This window comes from Pangasianodon hypophthalmus, chromosome 13, assembly GCF_027358585.1.
Source record: "Pangasianodon hypophthalmus isolate fPanHyp1 chromosome 13, fPanHyp1.pri, whole genome shotgun sequence".
NCBI classification, from domain to species: Eukaryota; Metazoa; Chordata; class Actinopteri; order Siluriformes; family Pangasiidae; genus Pangasianodon; species Pangasianodon hypophthalmus.
In genome coordinates this window covers 18,594,962-18,609,355 of record NC_069722.1, presented here as the reverse complement: position 1 = coordinate 18,609,355, position 14,394 = coordinate 18,594,962, and the positions used below count along the sequence as shown (strand labels likewise).

At 38.2% G+C, this 14,394-nt stretch overlaps 1 protein-coding gene across 3 annotated transcripts in view; it reads right to left on the bottom strand.

Moving 5' to 3' along the window:
- The window catches only part of septin9a (septin 9a), an 87,653-nt gene that overhangs the window by 59,010 nt on the left and 14,249 nt on the right, over window positions 1-14,394 (bottom strand). The window contains exon 1 of one of the 3 annotated variants that reach the window (XM_026916478.3): window positions 7,458-7,741. The exons of the other annotated variants lie outside the window; for them this stretch is intronic. Within the exon in view, the coding sequence (XP_026772279.1) occupies window positions 7,458-7,512 (55 nt within the window). The 5' untranslated portion in view covers window positions 7,513-7,741. Of the gene's footprint in view, window positions 1-7,457; window positions 7,742-14,394 lie in introns of those variants that run through there. 3 annotated transcript variants of the gene reach the window in all.

Below are 14,394 nucleotides of genomic sequence, written 5' to 3'. Positions count from 1 at the left end.
CCCAAAATAGAACAGAAGCTCCCTAATTTAAGTGTACCAAATGCAGCCTGTGTTTGTAGTGGAAGACATGAAGACAGACTGATGATTGCACTCTAAGTCAATACAGTTTAACAATGCATTATCAGGATCATGATATTCTCTTACCATCACCTGGTACATTCATACCTATTGCATTCTAATATAAATATGCATTCTATCAAGTTAAAATTTGAATAAATATGCATTCTAATAATATTTTATTTGTACTGTCTATCATTGCTATCAAATACAAGGAAAACTTGCTATACTTTTTTGAAGGTCATAGATGTGAACACAGTCCTTTTATTTCTGAGTCAGTGTACTATGTTTCAGATAATTTTGCCCTGCAGTGCAAATTATTAGAGGTGCAGTCTGATGTTGTTTTGCCATTTTACTCTTCCTCTTTTTATGGAAAAGGTATTACTTTTAAATTTGATTTATACAGTATATTTGTATAAAAAGATTTTGTGTTTGGCCACTGAAAATGAAGCAAATACGGTGGCACTACGGAAGACTGTGACTTCTGCTGGGACATCTGGAGGGTCTCATTACAATTTAAAACAGTTACTGTTCCAGAGATAACTCTAACTAAGCTTCGCTACTTGGGAGCCACTTTTTTTTTTTTTTTTAAATCTCTATAACCTTTGGTTTTCCACATACAAACTGAGCCTTAAAATGTAACTTAATTACGCTGCCTTTTACCAGGAAATCATAGCCAGGCCACATTACCACATTACTCCAGTCATATTCAAGCTATATTAGCAGCCTATGACAGCAAAGTCCTGGATATGATGTTATTGTTCAGATTAATATTCAGTTTAAGAGTAAGTTAATAAATGTTATTTGACATTTTGGTTGCATGGATAAAAGTATGCTTTTCCCCCTCATGCAAAACTGAATTTCAAAGCTGGAACGTATTTCAGCTGGGCAATGTTTAAAAATTCATACTGTCAGCTTTACAGGAAAGAAATTTTATCTTTGTATGATTAACTGTAGTAGCAGCTGTGCCACACAACACCACTAGAACTGTACCAAGTGGACTGGTTCTTATTAAGTCGGGTAACATCTGCCTGTTCATTAAACTGCCTCAAAGCATCACTGAGACTGTCTGAATAAATTCTTGCCCTAATAAATCACTGAAAACTCTTACTGCAAGAACCTTTTGTTTCTAGGGTAGCTGTGTCCAGTCTCCACGTGCTTATGCCGAGGTGGTGTACGCTGGGTCTTTGTGAGGTCTTGGTGGGGTCTTTTACAGGTATCTATTTGCTAAATAAAGATCCAGGCCTTTCAATAGGGTAGGCCAAGTGATTCTTCACAAAGGTGGATTTAACATGTGGATTTAGTTTCTTTCAACACACAGAAAGACTGATTTGGTCCCTACTCTCTGCAGGAAGCTGAGAGCTGAGAAGCGTCATACAGCACATCTTGTGCTCATGGATAAGGCGAAAAAGCTCAGCCATGTGAATGTGTGTGTGTGTGTGCGTGCGTGAATGAGTCTGATGGAATTCATAATAGGGGTAGACTCAGCTAAGACATGACTGGATTTTAGGGTTATGTGACTGTCAAAACCACCAGAGACCACCCAGATGCTTTATATGTCTAGCTAACTGAAATCACAAAATGTATTAAAACATAAAGATGTCAGACTTCTTTAAAAAGGTTTTTAAAAAGAAGAGTATTTAAATCAAGTGTTTTAGCAGAAAAAGGGAAATAAAAATACCAAACTATGTTTAATTTCAAAGCATAAACCTGAAATATAGGTTTACAGCTTTGAAATATACTGAAAATATTAAAATACAGGCACAAACAGCAGTCCTCTGGGTGCACACATTTTTCCAGTAGATGCCAATTTGCATTTACTGCTGTTTGGCCAGTTTATTTTTGAAACTTCTTCACAGCAATGTCTGTAAATAATAAATGACAACACTCATGCATGAGCAAAATTTTGATGATGGTTTTCACCTGTTGGCAGCTGTGTTTTCCGACTGCTCAAACTGTTAATTTTAGTAAATGATGGAACAAATGAAGTTAGATGAATATCTAATGGTCAAAATACATTAAATTTATTCAGTGTTTTGAAAATATTGGACATTGTTCTCACAAGATATATGTGGCTTATTTAGATCATATGGGTAGCACCACAAATATTCATTGGCCTATAGCACCCATACAGTTTGGCCAATTGATCATGCATGCAAATGTTTTTGATATAGTCGAGGTGGTATTTGCAAATTTTTGTGAAATTAAGATAAACGGCCTAGGAGGATTTTAAAAAAGTACAATTCCCTTTGGAATTATTGAAAGCATAAGCTGAAGAGAACTCTGCAATACCCAAGGAGTCAGATAAAAATACAATAAAAAATACAGTACAATCATTACAGACCACACAGTTAAGAAGACATGCACAGAAATATATGTTCATATTTGAACTTTAGTGGTGCTAGATAGTTTGAGTGGCAGACATACAAATTGGTGCAAAGAATGTTGGGTCAGTCCTCTATCAGACTAACAAATTTTATGATGATTGTCCAGTAAGAAACCTGTCATTATTTAATTCACAACCCTCAAAATATTCAAGGCTGCAGTCAGATGGCTTTATGCAGTTCTGTGTATACACGCTTCCATGTGATAGGAAACAAACGTCTGAACAATGACACAATGAGCTTTATGGACCAAGGCATAGTCACTAAACTGGAAAAACTCCATGGAATCCTGTCTTTAGAGGTTATTAAGGTGTTTTGTGTGGTTGGTTATCAGTCAGTCAAGTTTAACCCCTTACACTGCCACTTACACAATAGCAGGAGATTTACAATCAGTTGTCACATTATTAAAGTATCAGAATTTGGGTGGTGTCCTTTTGACCAAAAACTATATTGCTCATTTCATTCCACATATGTAACATAACAACTTATTGGCCTGTAACATCAGCATGATTCTGACTCATCATAAAATTCTTTAAATAACTTTTTGCCTGTAGAAGGTATTTACCAAATTTGGTATGATTTAATGGTCTAGGACATGGGGGACCCCCTGCACTCCACAATTTAAAGTTTTCCCTACAGCATGATCCAACCCTTAATACCCTTAATGAGCTGGTCCAGGTGTGTTGAGGTTAGGAAAAACTTCAAACTATGCAGGGCAGGGGGTCCAAGGACTCTTAGCCTAGGAGGTTTTCAAAAGAATCAACGCTGAATATTATGCAAATTAGCTCCAAATCTAACTGGGTGGAGCAAAGTTTGTGGCTTAGGAGTTAGGGGTGGTGGTGGTTGACACTATTTCTCAGTTACAGACATATCAAAATACTGCATCTTTCAGAAAACCTTGTGTTTTTAAGCCCTTTTATGATTAACTGTTAGGATTGTCAGGAGGTACAAACTTATTAAACACAGAACTGTAATATTGTCTTGTCTGGTATGTCTGCAGTTTGACTGGGGAGTGTGTGCTGCTACAGCCTTAAAATGTGGTGCGGAACTGGGTCTGCGCAGATAAAATGGTCCCTGTGCACACACACTCTGCATTGAGTGCTCAGCTGTAAGGTAAACACATGGACGCACACATTTACCCTTTCACACACAGATTTGTCAGTGCTCTAGCTGCTCCACACGGTTCTGACACTCACTGCTGTTCTAACGGCTCCTATGGTTTCTCATACTGTACAAATATGTGCCTATATGCATGAGTGTGCATGTTGCTTATAATGTAAAACATGCAATGCACGTATCTCTTTGTGTGCACCCATCCACAGAACATGTGGACAGTTTACTGCACTGTTTACTGTTACTGTAATAAGAGATTTGGCAGGATCTTCAGTGTGAGATTTAAAGCTCCAGTATCTCTAGATATGGCAATGCAACAAGGAGCAATACAATGGGACAAAAGGGATACAATAACTCCCATCAGGGGCCATTCTTTTTCATTTTCACAGCTTTCATTCACTTATTTATACTGCCAAATAACATCCATCACATGCACTCAGTTACTTTTTTCAGACATATGAGAGTTTCTATTTGTGTGATGCGTATAATAGTATGATAGATCCCACTTTGTTCTCACTTTGACCCTGCGTTCACACTAGCAAGCAACAGGCAACCATTCATTTTCTATATACATGTCTGACATGGAGCTGCAATTTCGACAGGTAATTGAGATATATGCAAATTAGGTATGACGTGATACAAACTACAAGCAACATGAGTGACTTGTCACTTGCTAGTGTGAATGCAAGGTAATGTCATTACAGGCACATCTAATAGACTATAACATGCAAAATTAATTACGTGTTCATTTACTTATTTATTAGATGATAGAGCAGCAGAAGCAGTTGTTGGTATTGATAATTTTACTGTTATGCATGTAAGTAACACTCAAATACCACTGAATAATCTTAACATAAATAAACATGGCCATAACTAGCTATAGCAGTAGTTTACGAGTAGTTTAGTGGTAGTTTTTAGGAAGGCTTTTTGGAAGTTTTTTTTTATGTATTTTTCCCCAGTTTCTCCCCAATTTTGTCAACTCCCAATTCCTATCTATCAGCCAGCTCTCCCCTATCATATGACATCTTCCTACTTGGGAGAGTAAAAGCTAACATATGCTTCCTCCAAGACATGTGAAGCCAGCCAACTACATCTTTTCAACAGGTTGCTCATGCTGCATCACAGGACAGTGTAACACACTCAGTGGAAAGTGCTATTTGCCCTCTTCTGCATAAAAGAGCTCATAGACACCCACTAGATTAGCTAGTGTTGTTGTGATTTACAGGGAAGAGAGAGTATGTCATCACTCCCACCCAGACAGCTCAGCCAATTTTGCTCTCTTGACTCGCGATCATGGATGGCTGTAGCCTAATCAGGAGGTTTTGTGTGTGTATGTGTGCTTTTTTTTCTAGCTACCACGTAGCCTCCAGCTGTCAAATTCAATATGGAAACAGTTATGTTCTTATAATGCGATATCAGAATGTATACAGAAAAACTTAATGATTGGTTCTCAACTGACCTCAGAGCAACTGAGAAGGACGCTTAAGGTTTGCCCATAGACTTAATTGCCAGTTATATCTACCACACTTCTTGTTAAAGGTATGCACTTATAGGCTAACATCTGACATAGCTATGACATAAACAAGTCTCAGTAAATGCAAGAACATATAAATCTAAGTATTTATGAGGCAATTGGCATATTGTAAAATGCAACAAAACCTCAGTTTTTTAAAAAAAAAAACTGTGTAAGGTTGCTAGCTAATCAACCTGCTAGTCATAGCAACTGGGCAGTAATTGGGCTACAAGCTCCTTACTTGGCTAAAATTAATAAACACTTAATGTTTCATTTTAAGTTATATTGTGTAACATTACTCATTGGTAACATACACAAGCAAGATAAAACTCATTATTAACTAGTGTATTTATTAATTAATGGCAGAGTATCATGTAATGTAATTCAGCAATCAATATGTAACAGAAATCAACAGGTAACAGGTTTACAACAGGTTTTAACTCCATAAAATGAAAGGGTCTAACTGGAGCAGTTTATGGAAAAATGGAAGGTCTTTATCTCCTTAGGAGACAGTTAGGAGATAAATGCAAATTTCTAAGCACTCAACACATACACCAAGGCATATGCAAATAAAGAGAAGTAATTCTTAGTACTGTTCCTAACCTAAGAGAGACATCTGGCATGGACTTTTAGAGGCCTTGTCTGACTGTGGGCAGGAATTTTAGACTATGTGTCCGAAAAAGAAAAACAAAGAGCAGCAGCAGTATGCACACCCAACTATAAGTCGTCTCACTCCTCTGAAGGAGCCTGAGATCAACACCAGTAGTGTGGAGACAGAAAAACTGGGAAAAGACAGTAGATAAGTTGCAAGCTGATATCGTTGTTAAGACTGGAAGACTGAATGATTATCAGCCTTCAGCTGAAGGGATTAACCTGCATGTCTATCAGCAGAAAAATTCATATGATGCTTCACTTGATATAACTGACATTTCTAGTATTAATTTGCAGAATAAGTATTGTACAGAAGTAGAACATATGGCAGATAATGGTGTTCCCTAGATGAATCTAGATTAAATGTTTTAATCTTAGCCAAACAAACTGCTACACTGGAGAGTAAGTAGCAAAGACGCTGTTCATAAAGAACATATTTGGCTTTACAATGTGGTCAGTCCAGTGTATAGGCTCCACAAATAGTCTTGTTTAATGGTGCACTTCCACATGCCATAAAGGTTCAAGCTCACCAACAGCCTAAATGGCTGCATGATGAGGGGTTTTATCATGCTGGTACAATTTAACAGTGAAGCAAGACCTATCCTGAAATAGGTGCCAATTTAGGATGTTCACAGCAGGCGGCTTGCAATCCTGTAGGACAAATTTAGCTTCAAAATAAATAAATTATGTCATATGTTTGGAGCAAAATTATAAGAACCATTTTTCTGTCTGTCTCCTATCACCGAGCCAATGGCATGCTGTTTGTGTGGTGAAAGTCTGTTTATAGTTCACTTTTGGGGGCACTATTTACTATCCAAACACTTTGACACTTCCTATGTAATTATGCCCACTAAACGCCACAGCACATGGAGTGTTTTTCTTCTCTGGTGCTCCACCACCCCACTGCCACAACCCCCCACCCCCACCCCCGGACCCCGGCTCCTGTCCTGTCTCACTTGGTAAGTATGAAGCCCCAGGAGATGAAGTAAAAGACTCACTAACAGACACACAACTTGTCATACATTATACACTTATCGGTGCTTTAGGAACAAACCAAGTGATATATATATCATGTGTCAGGCAAATGCATGTATCCTGTGTGTGTGTGTGTGTGTGTGTTTATGTATACATATGTCAATAAAGAGGTGTGTGTGTGTCTGTCAGGTGAATAGGGTGAATAGAAGTGCTGAGAGAAGAGAATTGCAGGGGGATGAAAGAGATGCCAGGGCAAATTATTGCCAGGGAATGGAGGGAATAAAGAACGCATAGTATTTAGGTGTTAATCCCACAGTTATGATTCATGACGAAGGGTTTATGGAGTGTAAATAATTTCTAATTTTACCATCATGAGGTGTTTTCTCTGTCATTTTTTTCTTGTCAGGGTGTGCAGTTCAGAGACATAACATAAACTGTATGTACTTAGCAAGCAAGTTCCTCTCACACACGTAAAAATACAGACCAAATTCCTACATGATCTTCAAAACATACTCATTTAACAGAGCTGAAGAAAAACGCAAAGTGAGAGACAGACCACTGAGACAGATGGGCAAAAACGAGAGGGTGAGATTATTAACAATCACTAGATAGATTAACTGTTACAGGTCATCTGTTGAAAAAGATAAACCCAAAAGCATTAATGTTTCCATATACCCATGACCACAAACTGAAGGGGTGAAGTATTCAAACCTGTCCAGATAGCAAGAACAATATGAATTTGATGCAAGAAGAGGAACACTAACCTTCAAAGTCTGAAATGATCCCCTCCAAATGAGCATTAACAGTGGAATCAGACATTTTGTGGGTGAATATGAAAGCTCGGTATTCTGTTTCCCAGCAAGGCAATCTCTCACAGATGCACTCCAGTCTCTGACCTCCAAACAAATCCCAAATTAGGAGGCAGCGGGGGGAGGGGGAGCTAAGTGATTGCCGCTGTCCACAGATCCAAGCCCTCTACTTTCTTAAAGGACAAAAACTTCTTCTGCTTCCTCTGCTTCCTCCAGTACTCTGAATGCAGCAGACCTCAGAATGAGCAAGCAATGACCACCCCCACCCCCTACACACACTCTTTCTCTTGCTTTCACTCTCTCCCTCTTTCCCTCGCTCCTCCCTACCACTGTGTAGTTTACACTCTGAAATGGGTTCTTCTAGCGAATAGTCCACTTTTTTTCTCAGTTAGAATTTAGTACATCCACATCATACATATGAACACAAATATAAACACATACCAACATGTACACACACTCGGGGGGTTCGTACAGTGGAGGGGTTGAGAAGCTGAGATCACAGACCTCCATAAATCTCCAGCACCGAAACTACAAGGTCTCTGTCTGCCTTCAACTCCACCTAACTCACAAACTTATAAAGCATAATGCAAACCAACATTTCGAGTTGAAGTCACTGCGAAACACAAGAAAATATTTCACTTTCAGCAATAGGAACTGATTCAGATCACCGGTGGGATGGAGGAGTATTCCTGTAGCCTGTTTTTGCCCTATATGGCTTTTTTCAGTTATCAGTAAGAAGTTTCCACCTAACTCACAACTCAGACATGAACAAATCCACCAGTTATTCTTTAAAAATTCAAATAGTTACCATTCAGAACTGAAGATTAAGTAAAGTATTATAACATCTCACTGCTGGGATATAAAAAATCATCATTTACTTAGTCTTTACCATATGCTTTGTCATAAGTATGAGGCCTTGATTTTGGTAAATGTACACATTGCACTAACTTCTAATACATTAAAAAGGTGTTAATTGATTCTCTATATCTAATCTATATCTAATATCTCATCTATATCTGGCTGTTGTTCCACAGCTTTATATAAATGTGCTCATTCTAATACATTACCATTTCTATAGTAACCGTGGTGCAACAGAAAAGCATTTGCCCTATCATTAGGAGATCATGAGTTTGAGGGATCAAAATTAGCCATTGGGTGGAATTGGATGGGAGGGATGACATACTGTATCTCTCTTGTCAATCAGAGCAACTCTGTCTATGAGCTCATGTATGTTGAAGAGGGTAGAGAGCACTCTCCTCTGAGTGTGTTATGCTTCCCTGTGATTTAACATGAGCAGTAGTTTCAAAAGATGTGGTTGGTGGTCTGAGAGGAAGTATGTGCTAGGTTTCATCCCGATTGGCAGCTGGTGAGCTGACAGGAGGTTGGGAAATTTGGGGTGGGGGGGGTTAATCCTGTGGTATAAGAGAAATAAAACATATTTGGACATGCTGTTATTGGAAAATAATTAACTTTGGGGTGGTAACATATGACATCAACCAGTTGATTATTTTCCTATAACAGCATGCCCTGTTGTGTTTTATATAACATATTGTGTTTTATACAATAATATACAGTGGACTGAAGGTTTTTATGCCACCCTCTTCTATTGTGTCAGGTCAAAGTCTTGAAACACTGGTGGACTTTGGAGCTGGTAGTAACTTTTTCAAAATGCAGATTTCATCACTGCGTATGCTGCCAGGCTACATATTGAGTCCCCGTCCCTGGTAGTGTCTTGGATAACCCTCCACAACACTGTCACTTCTGCAGATCTCCCTGAAGTTTACTCTGTTCCAAAGCTCAAGGTCCTTAAACTCACATGGGAGAACAATTCCTACTCTATGTTGATTTTTCTGCCCCCTTCCTACCTATATAAACATTTGAATTCTTGTTGTTACATTAATGTCAGTCGCCTTCCAGGCCATCTTGATGTTTCTCTGTCTGTTTCTGTGTGGATTCTTCAGGCTTCAACCTGAATATTCCATGTCTACAGTCATCTATTACTTCAGATACTTTTAACTTACTGTGTAGTCCCAACACAGTGCTAGTGATTTTCTACATACCAACCTCAACTGGAACGCCACCATTAACAATCTCACAGTTACATCACTATTTATCATTTATGTGTATAGTGTACTCAAGCTCTCTTCTGATTCCCTTTTCAGAACTCTTTCTTTTTAGAACTGTCTTCAACTTCAGCCTTCTGACTGGCAAAATTCCAACACTGTGCCTCCTCCTTTCCATCAACACTTCAAGGATATCTAGTGAACTCTCAAACACGTGCAGTTGAAAATTGCACCATCGCCAAGAGAACAATCTCTCTGGCACTGACCTGTAAGGGCAATAATAACACTGCTTGAAATATAGTGAATTGACAGATGGCGTCAATGGTGTCAAGATGGTGTAAGTGAAATTACATATTGTAAACAGATTCACATGAAATAAAAATAATAGACTACTATTACTGTAGGAATGTGCATGTGCATCAGTGAATTACTTACTTATTTAAATAATATTTCCTCATTTATGAAATGTTACAAGATATTATGACCATTTAATACTGCTCTGTTTGAATATATGTATTGAATTTTATTTCTTTGTAAATATTACAGTACATTTGGCAATAATGGTAATGACTTGATACAGGGTTTGGAAGGGTCAGATTTTGAGTTTTACTATTTGACTGGTTTTATTGGCGATTGGGTGTGTATGTGCATACCTTGAAACCCTAATGGAGCAATAATACTGAGGTATTGCATATAATAATTTAGTAATAAAGATTATTAAAGATTAGACTACTTTTACTGTATGAATGTGCCTCAATAAATTGCCATCCAGACCTCGCAACCATAAGTATCTCCATGGACTGTACACAACACAAAAACAATGTACATGTGTACCAAGGCAAGGCCAAGCAGAATCACCTACAGCTAGTTGTCACTGATTTATACTCTTTCTATTTTAATCTATTTTTATGGCTGTTGAATAAAATGGGGCTCTTTTATCTAAGTGTACTTTTGATCAGCCTTCCTGACGATTTGTCTGAGTGAGTGTGACATCCCTGACCATTACTGTATTGCAACTGTTGGAGAGTACTGGCAGTATGTGGGAGCAGTGGCTTCTCCAGTGCATTAAAGTTCTCTGTATCTCTCTTACTCTGCACCTCATGAAATAACCAATGGACCAAATGGACCAAAAGACCCAGCACTTGTCACTAAATGACCAAGGTCCTGACTGGCAGCTGTCCTTATCTCTTTAAAGACATATCACACCACATCACATATGTGCACTGTGGAGGAAAGCACTGGTGTGGAGTCAGGCATATCCCTGCCACTGTAGTACACATAAATGGCTCAGGGCCTCTACTGCCTAGCTGAGTTTCTGTTGAAAAATAATGCAACTCAGACTATCCCATTCCCAGGGTAGACAAATTATGTTGGAAAACACCAGAGACATCTTCCAGGACAGCTTCCACTGGCCCAAGGATGCCTCACCTGCTAGGGGACTGCACCCAGGAAACTGCTGCAGTTCCCTGCACTCAATTATCTAGGAGTTCTTCAGGCATGTTGGCATGGATTTAGTTGGGTTGCTACTGGGATGGTATGAACTCTGAAACATAATTTGAAAAGTGGTGCTTCTGTTTAACTAGTGCTGATGCCTAGTATAAACTAGACTTGTGCTCCATTTGTGAAGCTCATTTATGATAGTCATACAACTGGATTAGCTGTAAGGAGTGGAGAAGAGAGCACATGAATGCCTGAACACATGCCAGGGCAATAAACCAAGCCACTAGCTCTGAGATGTAGATAAAAGAAAAAGCTCAGGAGGTGGAGGTTTCAGGAAACAAATCAGCTTAATGGATAACTACGACTTGTGACCTTACTATTATGGGATCCTATCTCCCATTCATTCTTAACCCAGATTAAACCACATTATACTAAGGGTATGACGTTCACATTGGAGGATAAGACAAACTGTCTTAAATAAACTGTTTAGTATGCAGAAAGGCGAATGATTATTTAGATGGTTCACCGCAATCTGACACATGCAAATCACTGTTTGCATTTTTACTTCCACCACCGACTGTAACACAAGCTAGAAGTAGTATACCCAGTCATGTGATATTTGTCAGTGATATATGCACAACATACAAATTCTGGAAAGAAAGATAACTGGATTGAAGAAGGAGTAAAGGATGCCTTTCATTCACTCATTCATTCATTCTGAGCCTATCCTGGTAATACAGTGCATGAGGTGGGAATACACCCAGGTTGGGACACCACTCCATTGCAATGCACCAAACACACATGTATACATTTCTAACGTAATTTAGTGTAGCCAATCCACATACTGGCATGTTTTTGGGAAAAAAATGGGGAAACTGGAGGAAAACCTCATGGACATGGGGAAAGGATGTGAAATTCTGTACAGACAGTAACCTGAGTTCAGAATTAAACCAGAGACTCCAGAGCTGTGAGTCAACAATACTCCCATTGCTCCATTGTGCCACCATAAAGAATGCTATCTCTCTTAAATTAAAATAACCATCTCTGAACTCTGCATAACCATCCTGAGATTACATTTCTAGCATTTCGCGGTGCAATTATCCAGAGTGACTCACAGACATGCTTGTAGTCTCTATTAAAAAACACACAAATAGGCCAAGGTCCAATACCATCAAGCAAAACTCCTATTAGAAAAAGGATAGTATAGGAGTTAATACAGCTGTGAGAAATCGACATTTCTTTTGTATAGATTTGCTGTTTGCTTAAGCGTTTATTGAAGAGGTGGGTCTTGTGTCTTCAGTCTTCATTTGAAGACTGCTTGGACAGCCAGGGGAAGTTCTTTTTACTATCTTGGAAGACTCCTGATGGATGTCTTGTGCCTTCAGAGATGTTCAGTCAGGTTTCGCCATGCTTGTGTGTGCGCAATGTGTGCAGCTGCATCCTGGATCAGCTACAAGTGTCTGATGGCACGCAGGGGAAAATTTGCAAGGAGCAAGATGCAATAGTCCTTAACAAGGGAAAGAAATGTACACCGTAGAAATAAAATAAAAAAAGTTGATACATCAAGCAAAAATAATTGTTCTCTAATTGCATCTTTACACCCTAAATGTGACATACCTAGAAATTCCTTTAGTCTGTTGGGTAACTATGCCATGGCATACAACAATAAACTGTTATACTTTCCTAAAAAATATGTAAATATTTACTATAAATTCAACAAAAAACTATATTTTATTCTTAAAAAACAAAGATAACTTTGTTTATTATCAGGGCTGTGTCAGTGAAAGCAGAAGTGTGAGATGTAAGAAGAAACTGCCTGGTCAGGGTGGTGATTCTACTACTTTGTTTATATTTTGGGGAATAGAACCAACTAAATTCATTTTAAAAATACAGGCAGGTACAAACATAATAACTGCATAAGCAGGATTAAAAAACAGTCTAGTACAAATCTCTAGTTCAGATTGTGAATGATATAGCTGAGCCAGAATTCACAGCCCATGCTGCCAGTGCTGGCGTTTCTACCGCTGGGTCTCCCATGTGTCTTCTTAGGATGTATCCTAAATTTATTCTGAATAAGTTATTTCTTTATGCACTGTAAGGTAATACATCACTGAATACATTTAGTAAGGTGTATTCCTTATTCAGTGATCAAGACTTTCTCTGATTATTCTTCCAAACCCTGCTAATATTTGATGATATAAGGATATAGAATAAAAAAACACAGGATTAATGTAGAGTGATCTACATCTCCCTGTTAATTTCTGTTCATTTTCTACAGGGGGGTGATTAAGGGAATGATGGTGGTCAGTACTAACACACTAACTAACGCTGTGTGGAATAATTAAAGCAGGCAAGTTACATATAAAAAGGGGCATCCACACTTGCAGCTGTGCTCCCAGTTGTCTCTTCCTGCCACACATCTTCTGCATTAGCGTCAATGTAAAACAACACTGTCTATTACTTGCACTTCCCAGCTATATATATATATATATATATATATATATATATATATATATATATATATATATATATATATATATATATAAGAGAACAGGCCTTTAAGCCTTAGTAATGATTTAATAAGGAGGTTATGCTCAAAACATTGCCTACCATTTCCCCAATAAAATCCAGAATTCCTGAATGTTAGGTCTAGAGAGAGAGAAGAGAGTGGGTGAGCCAGGAGAAAAGGGGAGTGAGAAAGGAGGGCCCAAACTACATTAATTTGAATGAAATGAATTAAAACAGTGTCACCAGTTTTTCAGTTATAGCAACTAGGACAGAAACTTTTTTTAAACAACTTTCTGTTTGAAGTCTACATTTTGGAGGGCAACATTGCCACCTTGTGCAGCTATAAAGTAAGCAACATGCAGCAAGCAGCCAAAAGCATGACACTGTATTTGTGGGTGACCACAACCATTCTGCAGGCCACATGACTTGAGATGAAAGAAATTTATGCTAAATTCTTTAAATAAAAAAATCAGAGAGAAAACAAATGCAGTAGGAAACCAATAAGATACCAAAAGGTTTTAGAATTATCCAACTGCTATTCTTAAAAAAAGATATAGCCAGATATATATATATATATGTACAGCCAGGTCCGGAAGTATTTGGACAATGACAGAGTTTTTGTGATTTTGCCTTTACACACCACCACAATGGATTTGAAATAAAACAATCAAGATGTGATCAAAGTGTAGACTTTCAGTTTTATTTTGAGAGGGTCCACAAAAATATGGTATTTACCATTTAGGAATTACAGCCATTTTAAGCAAAGTACTTCTATTTTGATGGGCTCAAAGGTATTTGGACAATTGACTGACAAGAAGTTAACTGACCAGGTGCGGTCCATTCCCTCACTACTTCAAGACAAATGAAGCAGATAAAAAGTC